At 35.7% G+C, this 17,038-nt stretch overlaps 1 protein-coding gene across 1 annotated transcript in view; it reads left to right on the top strand.

Moving 5' to 3' along the window:
* The window catches only part of csmd3b (CUB and Sushi multiple domains 3b), a 484,809-nt gene that overhangs the window by 329,922 nt on the left and 137,849 nt on the right, over positions 1-17,038 (top strand). The window contains 5 exon segments of the mRNA XM_051873165.1: positions 7,326-7,452; positions 8,529-8,731; positions 8,849-9,040; positions 10,716-10,854; positions 15,083-15,270. Coding sequence (XP_051729125.1) covers positions 7,326-7,452; positions 8,529-8,731; positions 8,849-9,040; positions 10,716-10,854; positions 15,083-15,270 — 849 coding nt within the window.

Raw genomic sequence — 17,038 nt, 5'->3', positions numbered from 1 at the left:
ACAGTAGCCACACCCCAAACTCGCCATCTGCTACAGTAGCCACGCCTCAAACTCTCAGTCTGTTACAGTAGCCACGCCTCAAACTCTCCGTCTGTTACAGTAGCCACACCCCAAACTCTCCATCTGCTACAGTAGCCACGCCCCAAACTCTCCATCTGCTACAGTAGCCACGCCCAAAACTCGCCATCTGCTACAGTAGCCACGCCTCAAACTCTCAGTCTGTTACAGTAGCCACGCCTCAAACTCTCCATCTGCTACAGTAGCCACACCCCAAACTCGCCATCTGCTACAGTAGCCACGCCTCAAACTCTCAGTCTGTTACAGTAACCACACCCCAAACTCACAGTATTGGTTGAGCTGGAAAGAGATTGACAGATCTGAGAGGATCGCTCTCAACGTTTTGATGGTGGCTGGGAGGCTCAATGTTTGCACTTTTGTGGAAGATAAACCCATGTAGTCAAATAGTAGTCAATGAATAATAAGCTGGGTTAAGAGAATGTATTTTAACATTAAAACAATCTTACCTAGTTTAAATTCTCTCAGATTTGACTATTGTGTGAAAATACAAAAGTCAGTATTTCATGAATCTTGGATAATAAAAAAGCCTTTCACAGTCAATAAATTTAGAGGCCTTATAATTCCACAGAATGAATTTCAAGTGATTTCTTTGTAAAAGCACTGCTATTTGCATCCCACTAGTCTGATAAAGCCACAACAAAATACATATTTGATGTTGTACAATGGACATGGCTTGCTGGGTAGTGCCTGGTGTGCCTATGTTCAAACAAGTTTGATTCAAACTTTCACATTTTCTAAATCCCTTTGCTTTTTTCCCTCTAATCCGACTCTTTGCATTGATCTTAATCCCCCTGTCTGGGTTTATTTTGCCATAACAACCATTTAAAATTATACCTTTAATGTAATATAATATTATATTGTATTACATTATATTAAACAATGAGAAACGTTAGCTGCAAAAAAATATGTTATTTATGTAATGATTTGAAAGATTTCAGAAAGGAAAAAGAATAAGCTGTTAATTTATGTTACCAGACTGTGAATCTCTTTTCAAATATCTTTTATTAAAGTTTTTATTAAAGCTCATATTATCCCTAATAACAATAATCTAATGTCCAGTATGAATATTCTAGTACAAATATAGACTAATGTAAATGTACCCCACTATCACCACCATGTATGTGGCTATGAATTTAATAACGCCTTTAGCACTATAAGTTGCGTACATGCAAAATGAAAGTGCATAGAAGGATCATTACAAATAATTGTTAACGGTGACTCAGCACAATGTATTAGTCCATCCATTCACAACCAGATCTTAATGTAGCAAATGTAGAAATCCTGTGGGTGATGCAGACATTTCCTTTCCTGTTGTTTCTGGAGGAAAAGGGGGTACAAAGGTATGAATGGTTTATAATTTATTAATTCAAAAATTATTATTAATATGGGTAAAATGTATGAGATGACATTTTTAAAAATCAGTAATTGTCAATCACAAAAAAAAAAAAAAAAAAGTGATATTGTAGAGTTTTTTGTGAGCAGTGATTACTTTTGACATTTGAAAAATGCAAGAAATATTACTTGATGCGGACAGGTAAATTCATAGACTACAGAATGTTTTAGCTTTTTAGCATTCTTTTAGTGCATGCAGATTTTTTTGTTGTCATGGAAACCACATTAAAACTTCGTTATTAGCCGGTATGCATCATTCCAGCCTGATCTCTCCTTGTGGTTGTCATAACTGAGCTCAGTGTTGCCGTTTGTCATGATTAACCAAGGCTGCAGTATAAGCCCCTCCCCATTTCTGTAGCTCGCAAAGCTGCAGTATTGCTCATATTCTACACATTAAAAGGCCACATTATGAACTTAAACCTTCTGAATAGTCCAAAATGATCAGTGGTGGAAGCCCCTCGCACCGTCTGTGACTGATGCTGCAGGTTGTTAATATTGTAGCTGATGCAGGGGGTCCCGCTTGAGCTATGATTCTTCATCAAGCAAAGCGCATGAGGGGTAGAGATAAGACTGTGTGCCGCTATTACTTTCTTCATTTTCCTGATGAATGGTGATTATGGGGATTTAGCCTCCAATGAGTTGGATATTGCTCTGTCGACTGACCCCAGATCAGATTTGCTCACTATTAGATTTAGTCTTAATGAGCTCTGATTAGACTCGAAATGCTCGTCCAAATTGCTTCCGCACGGCAGACGTAGATAAAACACAATGACTATCCTGTTGTGTTAAACACAGAGCATGTCTTTACTCGCATTTGTGTCGTTTCTCTGTCAGAACCGATGGTAGACTTGCAAAATACTAATCAGGTTTGGAGTTTCAGGCTGATATTTTTCAGACTTATCTGCCAGCATTAATAATAGATACTTAATAATGTGGAGGATATTTCACTTCCTTTGACAGGCGAAATGTGCGGGTCATTTGATGTGACCTTTAGCAAAAGTAAGATATATCAAAATGGTGAGAAGGCGTATCCATTTTGCCATTCCTTTTTTTTTATTACAGATAAAATATTTAACTATTTTTATATTTTTCATTCAAGTCCACAGGTAAGCTGTGTGAATGCAGAGGAAGCTACGCCACCGCAATGCTAAATCAGCAACAGAGGGCTGAATCGCGCAGTCATAAACGCACCTAGTGTGAGACGGCTCAACGTGTCATGTTGTCGTAATTGTGCCGGGACAGGACATACCAATTTTTTGCCTCAAACCAGAAGCCTCCGTCAACTCTCAATCTTCCTGCATTGATTTTCAACGCGTGAGCAGCCAATCAAGAGTGATTGAGCGCTCCTAACCGTCCAATGACACGTGACTGAGCCGCGGCCCTGATGAGCAATGAACGTGGCGGGATGTTGGTTTAGCGAGAGGCTGGGGAGGGATACGTTTGGAAGACGCCTCTATTCCGGATGTCTAAAAAACACTCTAATGTTCAGATTAATCAAGTCGCAATCTGAACCCTGTTATTCAGGCTTCATTGAGCTGTGCGTCCATTGTTTGTCATGTAGATGGTTTATGCAAATGAGGCTCAGTGACAGGAATTGCTGAAAAGGGAATCATTAAGAAACGGTGCATGTCTCACTCGAAACTGTTCCTCCCGGCCGCTGCGGGGTTTTTTTTACAAGAGGGAGAATGGGAGGGACAGGATAGGGGAAGATGGAAAAGGGGTCTGAGGGGAAAAGAGAGTGCCTGCAATTAAAGTTTCCTAATAAAGTGCTTGTGAAAGCCGACTAATAATGAACCAAGTGCAGAGGGCTAAAGTGGCGAGTCTGAATGCCATCAGGATGCATCAAAATGGACGTCAGGCTCATTTGTTCATTTGATTGATGCTCTGACTTGGAGCTGACAGATCACCTCAGCTGCTTATAGGGAATTTGAGCTGAGGGAGAGACGGAAGAATAGAGAAGTTCTGAAACAGTTAGAGACACTTTTAACTCTGCCTCCTTTACAACACTTTTCAGTCTCAATAGTTTGTTTAATTTGTCTACTAAAAAATATCCAACTGTGGATAAAGATGCATCACAGGTGATTTCTGTCATATTTCCTATGAACCGTTAACATTTCCACCACGTCAAATCACCATTCATTTTGTGATTGAAATGATGGTGATGGTGATGATAATGATGGAAAATGATGATGTTAAACATTTCTGAAATAAAATGGCAGACTAGATTAGTTTTAGGCTAGTTAGCATTTTATTTATAATAAATTTGTAAATGTTATATATATACAGTGCTCAGCGTAAATGAGTACACCCCCTTTGAAAAGTAACATTTTAAACAAAATTTCAATGAACACAAAAACAATTTCCAAAATGTTGACAATACTAAGTTTAATATAACATCTGTTTAACTTACAACATGAAAGTAAGGTTAATAATATAACTTAGATTACACATTTTTCAGTTTTACTCAAATTAGGGTAAAGCAAAAATGAGTACACCCCACAACAAAAACTACCACATCTTGTACTTTGTATGGCCTCCATGATTTTTAATGACAGCACCAAGTCTTCTAGGCATGGAATGAACAAGTTGGCGACATTTTTCAACATTTATCTTTTTCCATTCTTCAAGAATTACCTCTTTTAGAGACTGGATGCTGGATGGAGAGTGATGCTCAACTTGTCTCTTCAGAATTCCCCATAGGTGTTCGATTGGGTTCAGATCAGGAGCCACTGAGTCACTTTCACCCTGTTCTTCTTCAGAAATCCAACAGTGGCCTTAGATGTGTGTTTAGGATCATTGTCATGTTGGAAAAGTGCACGACGACCAAGGGCACGGAGTGATGGTAGCATCTTCTCTTTCAGTATAGAGCAGTACATCTGTGAATTCATGATGCCATCAATGAAATGCAGCTCCTGACACCAGCAGCACTCATGCAGCCCCACATAAGGACACTGACACCACCATGTTTCACTGTAGGCACCATGCATTTTTCTTTGTATTCCTCATCTTTGCGACGCCATACAGTTTTGAAGCCATCAGTTCCAAAAACATTTATCTTGGTCTCATCACTCCAGAGTATAGAGTCCCAGTAGTCTTCATCTTTGTCAGCATGGGCCCTGGCAAACTCTAGGCGGGCTTTTTTGTGCCTGGGCTTTAGGAGAGGCTTCTTTCGTGGACGGCACCCATGCATGCCATTCCTCTGCAGTGTACGCCGTATTGTGTCACGGGAAATAGTCACCCCAGTTTGGCTTTCTACTTCTTTAGATAACCTCAGTGAACTTGCATGCCGATTTTCTTCAACCCTTCTCATCAGAAGACGCTCCTGTCGAGGTGTTAACTTCCGTGGACGACCTGGACGTCTCTGTGAGATGGTTGCAGTTCCATCTTTATAAAAATTTTGTACCACTTTTGCTACAGTATTCTGACTGATAAGTACAGCTTTGCTGATCTTCTTGTAGCCTTCACCTTTCTGGTGTAAAGAAATGATTTTCTTTCTCAGGTCTTGTGACATTTCTCTTCCATGTGGTGCCATTGCTGACAGCATGAAATGGGAAGGGGTTTTAACACTCTTTTATAGTCAACTGTCTGCTGGACACCTGTGTAATGAATAATTAGACTCACTTGTGGTTGAATTCTTGTTAAATTAGACATTTGTAGTCTAAAATTTAGCTTTTCTTCAGAGACTTTCAATAGGGTGTACTCATTTTTGCATCACCCGAATTTGAGTAAAACTGAAAATTTTGTTCTCTAAGTTATATTATTAACCTTACTTTCATGTTATAAGTTAAACAGATGTTATATAAAACTTAGTCTTGTCAACATTTTTGAAATTGTTTTTGTGTTCATTGTGATATTGTTTAAAATGTTACTTTTCAAAGGGGGTGTACTCACTTACGCTGAGCACTGTATATATGTATATATATATTCAATAACTGACTAATAACTTTTTCATTGCCATCAAAGTGAATTTACTGAACCTAAACATAGGAGCCTGATTTAAAAAATTCTCTTTTAAAAGAAAAAATCTCAGACAGACTTAGAGGTTTTTGCATCTTCATACTTTATATATATATATATGTGTGTATACACACACACACACACACACGTACACACACACACACCTATACGATAGATACAGAAATGTTTTAATAGCATCACTTCTGAACTGTAAATATATTCAGTATATTCTTCATATTTTTTTCTGATGGATTTTGATATTTTCAGAATTATTTGTTACAGGAGGTCAGCATCGTGATGTTGATTAATGATGATTACAGTTAAAATCTTCTTTCACAAAGCTCTCTTGCACAGATATTGTCAGCAATGTGTCAAAATAAAAAAAAAGATAGATTTCAATAGATTTGGGTATTTTTAGTAAGAAAAACATGCCTACAAGTTATGGTTCGTTATATTTTGTACTGTCAAAAAGATTTAAAGGCTCTATGTAATTTTCACCGCTAGATGTCGCTTATTCAAAACAAAGGCGTAGCTTGATGACGCCGTGATTTTGCGGAATCATGGGAGGTGTTGTCTTCACGTCTACAGCCAGTGGAAAAGAAGAATCTGACGAGACTCGCACAGAAATCATATTCATGGATGAGCTAATGTATTAAAGACTTATTAACATTACTGGAGTATGAAGCAGGGTGTGGCTGAAATCCGCTGGAGCGATTGCTAATGAGAGAACTTTTATGAAATTTTATGCCACCACAGTCACCGCTTTCGCTTCTTCCGGTCAAGCGTATGTGGGGTAACGTAGTGCTGTTTATCATATTAGATACATTTGTGTGTTGAAAAAGATGTTATAATGTCACTCTGAGCGTTCACTCGGCAGCTGCTATGAGACACTTGTTGCACACTGCAGTAAGCTAGATCGATATTAGAATATCATATTAATATAATCAAGAAAACAAGATTTAAACAATAAGACTAAACGTGTTGAGCTATATAACAATGATTCGTTTTCTGTCGATGAATGTATCCAAACAGTTGCTCACCTGTCTAAAAAAACACATAATATATTAAAGCGTCTTTGGTGTTTCCATGGTTTCTACAAAATAAAACCGGAAATCGAGAGCAGTACTGACTGAATTTGAAGGCTTTATCTATCTATCTATCTATCTATATATATATATATATATATATATATATATATATATATCGATTATCATCAGAGAACTGTTCTCACAGCTAAAATATGAGCTATATCGGGAGTGGGTTATTGGGTTATTATCATTAACTGAAACTAACATTTCTGTTGATTGAAATAAAGCTGGAATAAAATAAAATATAAAAACTGAAATAAGTTTAACTGGAAATAAATAAATAACCATAACAAATTAAACCTAAATATAGCAATTTAAAAAATAAATAAAATGACAAAAACACATAACACATAAATGACTAAAAGTTAAACTAAACATATAAAAATAGAAAATAATTCAAAATATGAATAAAACTATATTAAATGCACTGATTGGGATAACTAGTTCAGTGTAGTTTAAAAGCCAAAAGCTGAATTACTCAGTTTGAGTTTCCCTTTTCCCTTTTTTCTACTTTGTTCTCTTAAAAAAAAAAAAAAAAAAAAGTTATTTATGCAATCCAGAAACTTTTTGCTCTGTTCAGATGCCGAAAACCTTGCGGCGCTTTATTGATCTAACTGCGTGTTTTACACTGCTTTTCATTCTCAGACTGCCCCGCTTGAGTTGTGCTTGTTTGCCAGTCACCCCTAATTATTTCAGTGCTCACCTGCAAATCTTCAGGGGCCGTACAAGTGTGAGAGTATGCATAATAAACAACTCACGTCTCTTTCTGTCTCTTCCTCCCACCCTGTTTCGTCCTTTCTCTTTCCCCAGCTGAATGCGGTGGACGTTTCAAAGGGGAGACATCAGGACGCATTTTGTCGCCAGGTTATCCGTTCCCTTATGACAACAATCTGCGCTGTACCTGGGTCGTCGAGGTGGATTCGGGCAACATCATCAGGTGCTGATCAGTATTTGCTTCAGATGTGAATATATTGTACGCTTCCACTGTCCGTCCTCCACCGATCGGTACATTACCAAGCCCATAAGAACACAGCCAGTGAATTCAGCTGAGACAAGAGGCCTTTATCTATTAATAAACCTCTAATGGTGGAGCTAACCATTGATGTTTCATCTGTACGGAGAGAAAAGGAGACATCAGATGAGCTGATGGTACCTCGTAAATCTCTTTGTTTACCACCTGCACTGCCAAACTCATTATGAAGCTTAAAACGCTGTTGCACTTTTAATGCACTACAACCTAATAATTTGTCCTCTTTCCAATTCTCTTAGCAGCAAAAGCTTTTCGAAATCGCACGCTCGTTCATTATTTGTTCATCTGCCGCTGATGTCTCGATCAGACCAGATTGCTAAATTGTTGTCAAGGACTGCCGCTCAGAATGGAGATGTGATTGTTCTCCTCAATTATTGAACCCTGGAGCATAATATTTGAGTTATGATTATCTGACACTGCCTGTGTGATTTGTCAAAGAATTGATCATTTATTTCTGCCAAATCAAACTCTTCTATCTATCTGGGTACCGAATGATGCAAATATTGAACACTCGGTGTTATTTTAGTATCATTGAGATACTGTTGTAGTTTTTATTAAGATTTTGAATTGGTTTTTATTTTTTATATTTTTTTCATTTTAATTTTAGTTCAAGTTTTGGTAATTTTGTCATTTTTATATATATATATATATATATAATGTCTATATAGTTTTTATTACTTTTTATTTCAGTTTTGGTTTATTTTACTACATTAAATTAAACTAAATGAAAATGAGCAGTGGTGCCTTGAAGTAAAATAAGTTTAATTTCAAGTGACAATTTTTTATGGATTTAGTCGTTGTAATTTTAGTTAACTATAATAACCTTATCGTGCTGTTCGTTTTATGCATTGTGAATAATAATGAACGGCACATCTGTTCTGTGTCAGACGGCCCTTTGTTTCCATCACTGTACATTGTGCATCTAATGAAGCGTGACCTGTATGACCGAATGCATGTATGTGTGTTCATTTTTATATTAACAGCCTGCAGTTTCTAGCCTTCGACACGGAAGCCTCCCACGACATCCTGAGGGTCTGGGACGGGCCTCCGGAGAATGAGATGTCTTTGAGGGAGGTGAGCGGCTCTCTTCTGCCTGACAACATCCACAGCACCCTCAACATGGTTTCTATTCAGTTCGAGACCGACTTCTACATCAGCAAGTCTGGATTTGCCATCGAGTTCTCAAGTGAGTTGATCTGTGTTTTCTAGAGTTCTGAGTGGAGCCGTGTAGTTCGATTGACAGCTTACAGTATCTGCTCATAAGGTGTTAATTGACTGTTAATTGCTTTGAATGTGATTACAGGTTCAGTGGCCACTGCCTGCAGGGATCCAGGAGTGCCCATGAACGGCAGTCGTAATGGAGATGGTCGGGAGCCTGGAGACACCGTGACCTTTCAGTGTGATCCTGGGTATGAACTGCAGGGAGATGTAAAGATTACCTGCATACAAGTGGAGAACCGCTACTATTGGCAACCGAGCCCTCCTGTCTGTATAGGTAAGGGTTTATATTGGGGTTTAATTAAAGGAATGGATCTATTAGAATTATACTGGCTTTTCCACGGCTATACGAAAGTAACGCTGTGTGTGTGATCTTGTTATTTTCTTGCAATAATATTAAATAGACATTACAAATAAATAGACAAAATTAATTAAAAAAAAAACATATCAGAATGAGTAACAGGGTTGCTAGTTTGTGACCAAATATTGGTTTGTATGGATTATATTTAATTTATATATTATTCCCATATTAAAAAAAAATATATATATATATATATATATTTGTTATTGCATTTATTTATTTCATTATTTTTAATGACTTAAGAAAAATGCAGAATGCAGTCAATACAACAATATTGAAGAAAAGGAAGAAGAAAAATAGAATGAAATGGGATTATTTACTTTATTATTTAGATTTCTTTACTTTGTGTCACAATTTTTAAGGATTGTAATGAGCAAATATTATGACACAACTAAACAAATATTTTAGTCATTTAAATTAGTTTATTACAGTGTTATTTTATACTATTATAGTTTTTATTAACATTTTTAATTAGTTTTTATTGTTATATTTTTTGTTTTCATTTTCATTTTAGTTAGTTTTAGTAATTTTAGTTTTTGTAGTTTTTTAGTATCTTTATAATTTTTATTAACATTTTTATTTGAGTTTTTGTAATTTTAGTACTTTAAATGAAAATAAGAAATGTTGAAATAAAATAAAGTTTTTTTCAGTTAACATTTATATATTTAAAGCAACAACAAAAAAATGGTTTCATTTTTTGTTTTATTATTATTATTATATATTTTTTTGAATGTAATGAATGAACAAGTTATCTCCAAATTATGACAATAATTGTTAAATTATTTTATGTTAGATGCAGTCAAAAAGACATCTGCTACAGATATGCATTTAAAAATAGCTACTTTTCCTGCTAGATTGATTTTATGATAGATAATACTTTAATAAACATACAGTATCTAACAGTTCACACAACAAAACATGGGATTTGTGTCTCTGATGCTTCAAAAAGTTATGATATACCAAATTGTACTGTATTTGTACACTGTAGGTGCTATATCTGTAAACATTAGACAAAGCTTCATACTGTACATAATGCATATTCATGATTGTGAGACATCTAAGAGCCCGAGTTAATTGGTGCATATTGCTTTAGATGCTGACAACAGAACTTGTATCTAAAAAGTACTTTAAGCAGTTTTAATCAGGCCATTCTCAAGAGTTGTACTCAAACCGAAGGACCCGACACCATTGAGATTCCTTATCATCGCAATGACATGAAAGTGTGCCCAAATGAATGAATATCAAATTACCAGATACGGATTGACTCTTTCCTTCAAAAGATACTTCATTTTGGAAGCAAGAAAGTGAGTGTGCAGGATTTTCAGCTTTTCCTTTCATATTCTAAATAACCTTTCTCTCATGCTGTATAGTTCTCTTTCTCATATATAAGATATGAGCGCTTTACATGGCCCGGTTCCTCAGAGGAGCTTAAAATTTCTCAATATCTCTGTCTCTGCATGTTCACTCCAGCACTCTTTCTCTGGGCTCCTGGTTCGCACAGATGTTCAAGCCGCATGTTTTAATAAGAGATTCTCCTCATGTGTTACTAATGCCCATATGCTGCTGATATGAGTCCTCTGTGTTTTCCCAGCTCCGTGTGGGGGCAATCTCACCGGCTCCTCTGGGTTTATTCTGTCGCCCAACTTCCCTCATCCATACCCGCACAGCAAGGACTGCGACTGGCTCATAGCCGTCAACTCTGATTACGTCCTGTCTCTTGCGTTCATCAGGTAAAGACATCTATAAGCTATTCTCTATGGCTGTGGTTTTGGTTTAGATTAGTGAATAATTTAATACAATTATTATTTATTTATTTTTATCAATGGTGCACAGAAACGCATAATAAAAATTCATACAATCATACTGAATGAAGAGAGGGAAATACACAAACAAAACTGAAAAAAGAAAGATGCATAAAGTACGACAATAACAATACAGTATAATGGATACTAATAAATAATATATACATATACATATACGTGGTGGTGTGCAGAAACAATATATATGAAAAAGATTAGGAAAAAACTAATACTTTAATAATATAGTATATATGCATGCATATATAAAAAGGATTTTAATTTTTTTTTTATTTAAGGTTTATTAATCAGTGTGCAGAAACAATAACATTTCATATATATATATATATATATATACATATATACAGTATATATATATATATATATATATATATATATATATACACACACACACACATACACACATCTTGTCTATAATATATTTCTGGTAACACTTTACAATAAGGTTCATTAGTTAACATGAACTAATAATGAACTGCAATTTTACAGCATTTATTAATCTTTGTCAATGTTCATTTCAACATTTACTAATACATTATTAAAATCTTGTTAACATTAGTTATTGCACCGTGAACTAACATGAACAAACAATGAATTGCTGTATTTTTATTAACAAAGATTAACAAATACAGTAACAAATGTCTTGTCAACTTGTTTTTATGTAGTCCAGTGACTTTTAAAGAGTTAGTTTGAACATTTTATTATGTTTTAGACGTCATAAATCTACATAGACGTATCACTCATGGTTAGTTCATGTTAGTTAATACATTAACTAATGTTAACAAATGAAGCTTATTGTAAAGAGTTACCTATTTCTTGTGTATATGTATATAAATCAAACATATTCTAGACCTCTTGTCTCAGCTGAAGGTGTGGATTAGGCAGGGTGTTTTTATGTACTGTCTTTATGGATAATCAGATATATTAGCAGCTTCAGGTTAGTGTCGTGTACGGGGAGGGAGGTTTGTATACTTTCCTTAGGTGTCCAGGAAGTTTTGTGAATGCAGACTGTGCGGTTCTCTGTTGGAAGGTTAATATCAGCTGAACCCTCTGTTGTGGTGGGGTCAGCGAGTTTTAAATTGTGGCCGATGAGACAGAAAGACGCACTATCAGAAATAATCTCGCAGTGCGCATATTCCTGGCCTTTCGTTTATGCCCTCACTTGAGCTATAATATCTCAAACTGATAAGTTCACGAGTTCATTTAGAGGCTGCTGTGTCATAACGCTGAATTCAAAATGAGCGCCCACGGTGTCCTTCGACATGGCCGCAGTCGACGTGTTGAGTAATTATGTAGCGGCGACTGCTATCACTGTCTGAATTAAAATGCATTTCATGTCTGCGAGAGATAATGAGCCCAGCTGGAATTCTTTGCTCATTTTGTCTGTAATGAACCTGACGGTGGTCCTTTTTTTTTTTAGCTTCCCCTCTTCTTGCCTTAAAGGTGTAGAGCGGTGTCTCTGCCTTGAGTGATGTGACCAATTAGTATAAAAGCAGGGTTGATAAATTTCCTTCACAGTCCAATCATGTTGCTAATTATGTCCATTTTTCATTTAGCCAACACGAAGCGACGCTCAAGCCGCAAGCGGGATTCTCCGTCCAGCCGGGGTCAGCGTGGGGTTAAGTTCGAGTGCTGTAGGAATTGACAGTCGCCATAGTCTGTCCTCCATGTTAATGCTAATAGCACCGCTAGCATGCCGTTCCCTTCCACCTGGATCAAAGGGTGTCGCGAGGGTCTAGTCCAAACGAGAGTCCGTGGAATATTAATCAGGATTCGCACACAGTCAGCGGAAGAAGAAGTGCTTAGGTTTCAGGATTTCTCCTTCTGTCTCTCACGCTTTGAAATATCAGCGACTGTTGAACGTTTAAACTTTGCCTCTTCTTCTCTTTGACTCATCATCTAAGAGCAGTTCCTTTAATGACAGCAATAACTCAAAAACAATCTTCCGTTCTGCCTATGTGCCACAATTTACAACATTCATCACAACAGGAGCTGTCCATTTGAGGCTGTTTTGTGAGTTTTCTTGTGCCTAATATTTTTCAAAACCTTCACAGCTACTAGTTAGAGCCATACATCAGCCCCAAAACAGATGATGAAGAACTTTTTCTCTTTTTTAAAGCTATCCCAGCAGGTTGGCATTACGTCTGAACTAGCCTCTTTCTCATTTGAATTTCGTCCTCTCCGAGTAAATAAGCATGTTGGAGTTCTGCCAGAAGGACAATGTCTCAAACAGGTTTCTAATAAATAGCTCTCATTCGGTTCCATCTCAAAGACTTTCATTACACAGTCCATTACTGACTTCTTTCTCCTTAAAAAAATCCACGGAATGAAATATGTCCACAATGAAATTGGAAATGAACAATACACGCACGCCACCCCTCCGAAAAAAGTGACCTCTTTTAGCAGCACTACAAATGTAATCCCATCCGGGTGTCTCTCTATTTAGCAATAGTACAGTTTGTGCTATCAACCTGATTACCGCAGAAATAATTGTTTTCTGATTGACAGCTACAGAGTGTATGGAGTAGGGGGAAAAAAGCCAATGCATCTGTTTATCAGAAATTAATGGCTTTTTTAATGTGGTGTAAAGGATCTTATCCTGTGTATGAATTATCCTATAATAACCCCTAAGCAGTGGATTCTGACGCAGTGAAGTGTGGAAGGCATGCTTAGCATTCTCTCTCTGCATAATGGGGGGGAAAGGGAGTGTAAATCTGATTCAGTCACAATCCATCTCATGCAAATGACTCTCCACTGATGGGCGAGACCTTATCATTGCACCTTACTGCAAATGAAAAGGTGCACGTGTTTATAAGTGTGGCTGTCTGTCTCGGGAATCTCATAGCTGCTGATACTGCACTGGGTGTTTTTAAGAATGCTGGCATTCAGCGCCTGGTTATTTATATGTTCAACCTTAATGGTCAACAGTCATGCAGGACACATGAACAATACAGAGACATACATCAATGTACCTCAATCTATACCGTACACAGCAAGCAAGTTTATCCTCTACTCTTTGTAATCCATAAAAAGTTGATTTGTTGTTTTCTAACCTAAAGAATTATTATTAGGGATGCACCGATGTATCGGCCGCCGATATTTATCGGCCGATTTTTGCTCAATTTACAACCATCGGCATATCAGCTATAGGAGGAAAAGGCCAATATAATAAACCAATGGTTTATTAATTAACTGCACGCAGGCACTGAGCTGTAGAATGACTGTCCTAGCGCTGCTATCTGCGCTTTAAAGTTAATCAAATAACAAAAGATTGCACACTATTCTTGACTAATGCAGCACTGAATCAATACATTTATATATATATATATATATATATATATATATATATATATATAACAATTTATATTATTTAATAACTTTTTTAAAATTTAAAATAGTAGTGTGTGTGTATATATATATATATATATATATATATATATATACTGTTCAAATTAATTAATTAAGAAATTAATACTTTTATGAATGTGCAGCAATCGATCAATAAATTGATCAAAAGTGACAGTAAAGACTGTTATAATGTTGTAAAAGATTTCTATTTCAAATAAATGCTGTTCTTTTGAACTTTCTAAGAATCTTGGTGGGAATCACAGTTTCCCCGTTTTCAACATTGATAATAATCAGAAATGTTTTTTTTTTTTTTTTTTTTTGCAGCAAATCATCATATTAGAATGATTTCTGAAGGATCATGTGACACTGAAGACTGGAGTAATGATGCTGAAAATTCAGCTTTGATCACAGGAATAAATTACAGTTTACAATATATTCACATATATTTTACAATATATTTTAAATTGTAATAATATTTCACAATATTGCTGTTTAAATAGCAAATTGCAGCCTTAGTGAGCATAAGAGACATCTTCTTTCAAAAACATTAAAAAATCTTACCAACCCCAAACATTTGAACGCTATATCCTAAAAAATAATTTGATGGATTAAGAAGTGTGACAACTTGCCTCGGTCTCCCCTATCACTCTAAAACTGATTCCTCTGATTCCTTTGTACATGTTTTACTTTATACTGCCATCTGCAAAGATGATCTCAGGACTCAAATATCCAGATCACTGCCTAGCTTTTGATCCCTCTGTTCTGAAAACTTCTCTTTGATCATTTATCCTAGCTTCAGCATAGAGCCCAACTATGACTTCTTGTATATCTACGATGGACCGGACAGCAACAGCCCGCTGATCGGGAGCTTCCAGGACAGCAAGCTCCCGGAACGAATAGAGAGCAGCTCCAACACCATGTACCTGGCCTTCCGCAGTGATGGCTCTGTCAGCTACACCGGCTTCCACCTGGAGTACAAAGGTAGACCCTGACATTTCGAGAGCCTGAACGTCTAAACCCTTAATTAGATAGTATATTACACATATTTCTGACTTCAAAGTGAATTTAATTGTGATTAGTATTCAGTTGATGGTTTAAAGGGATAGTTCACCCAAAAAATGAACATTCTGTCATCATTTACTCTCATCCTTATCTATTTATTTTTCTCAGTGTTATTTTAGTATCATTGACATACTATTATAGTTTTTATGAATATTTTATATTTTCTGTTTTCATTTTATTTTAGTTAAAGTTATTTAAAGTTAGAGAGTTGTGTTTTGTGCAATTATTTTGATAGAAGGAAACAAGATACATTTCTAGTTTAAACATTATTTATTCTTCTATAAATAATGGGTAAAATTCAACAATTTGAACATGGAGCTGCAATGAGATCCCCATATCTCTGGGACTGAACTATATAGGGCCTTGAAAATAAAGATTTCAAAAGGAAAGTTTATTAAGAATGAGAATCTAGAAGGATATTAAGATATCTTGAGTACTTTTAGAGTTACAGGCATGACAACTTTAGAAAAGGAATAATTATGGCACTCAGACAGGATTGTTCTATGCAATTGAGTCGATAGAAAAACACAAGATACATTTCTAGTTTCAACATTATTTGTTCTTCAGATATTCCTCTTTAAAAGAAAAAAGTATCAGCTGAATACAAAGTGACCCACATTTGGTTTTTGACCACTGAAAATGTGTACAATTGACCAATTTACTCATTGAGCCGCATTAAGATCTCCATATCTCTGGGATTGAACCATCGAGGGCCTTTAAAACGAAGATACCAAAAGGACGGATGGTTATGAGCCAGAATCTAAAAGGATATTAAGATATCTTTACTACTTCTTGAATTACAGGCATGCAAACTTGAAGCAAAAAACACAAGAAGTGCTTTTTGCCATTTTTAAACTGTCACTGTTGGCATATAAAGAAACAAAGATTGCTAAAGTTAACATATTTTACTAATATCTCTGTGTAAAAGTAAAATAATGATGCTGGCATCTTTCTAAAGTTATTTTTACACCCCTCTAATTTGGCTCCAAATCTCAGGTGAAAATTCTTATTTTGACCCCCTCTACAAATTAGTGGATTAATCAGGACATTTAATATTTTGGCTTTCATTACTATTTATGTTTGTCTTTCTACAGAAAAAATATTATCAAAATCAAAAATTTGAGCCGGGAAAGTTTCTGAAATTTGGTTACTTTGACACGGAATGACCCAGTTGCGTTAATTGCTTTGAAAAGATTAACTGAAAAGATTAATTGCATACGTTTTTTATTTCGAACAATACATTTTTTGGTAACACTTTACAATAAGGTTCATTAGTTAAACATTAGTTAATGTATTAACTAACATAAACTAACCATGAGCAATACATTTGCCACTGTATTTACTAATCTCCATTAACGTTAGTTAATGAAAATACAGTTGTTCATGTTAGTTCACAGTGCATTAACTAATGTTAACAAGATTTCAATAATGTATTATTCATTTCATTTAATAATGAAATTAACATTAACTAAGATTAATAAATGCTGTATAAGTGCAGTTCATTATTAGTTCATGTTAACTAATGAACCTTATTGTAAAGTGTTAACAATTTTTTTTTATGGTTTTAGTTTTTTAGTTTCAGTTAACTATAATAACCCTGCCCGGAACACAAAATTGAACATTTTTTAAGAATTACAGTTCATAGTTAAGCTTCAAGCCCCCCAAAAAAGTATTTTTCTTAGAAGAA

This window comes from Ctenopharyngodon idella, chromosome 19 (genome assembly GCF_019924925.1).
Source record: "Ctenopharyngodon idella isolate HZGC_01 chromosome 19, HZGC01, whole genome shotgun sequence".
Taxonomy (NCBI): domain Eukaryota; kingdom Metazoa; phylum Chordata; class Actinopteri; order Cypriniformes; family Xenocyprididae; genus Ctenopharyngodon; species Ctenopharyngodon idella.
This window is presented reverse-complemented; position numbering and strand designations above follow the sequence as displayed.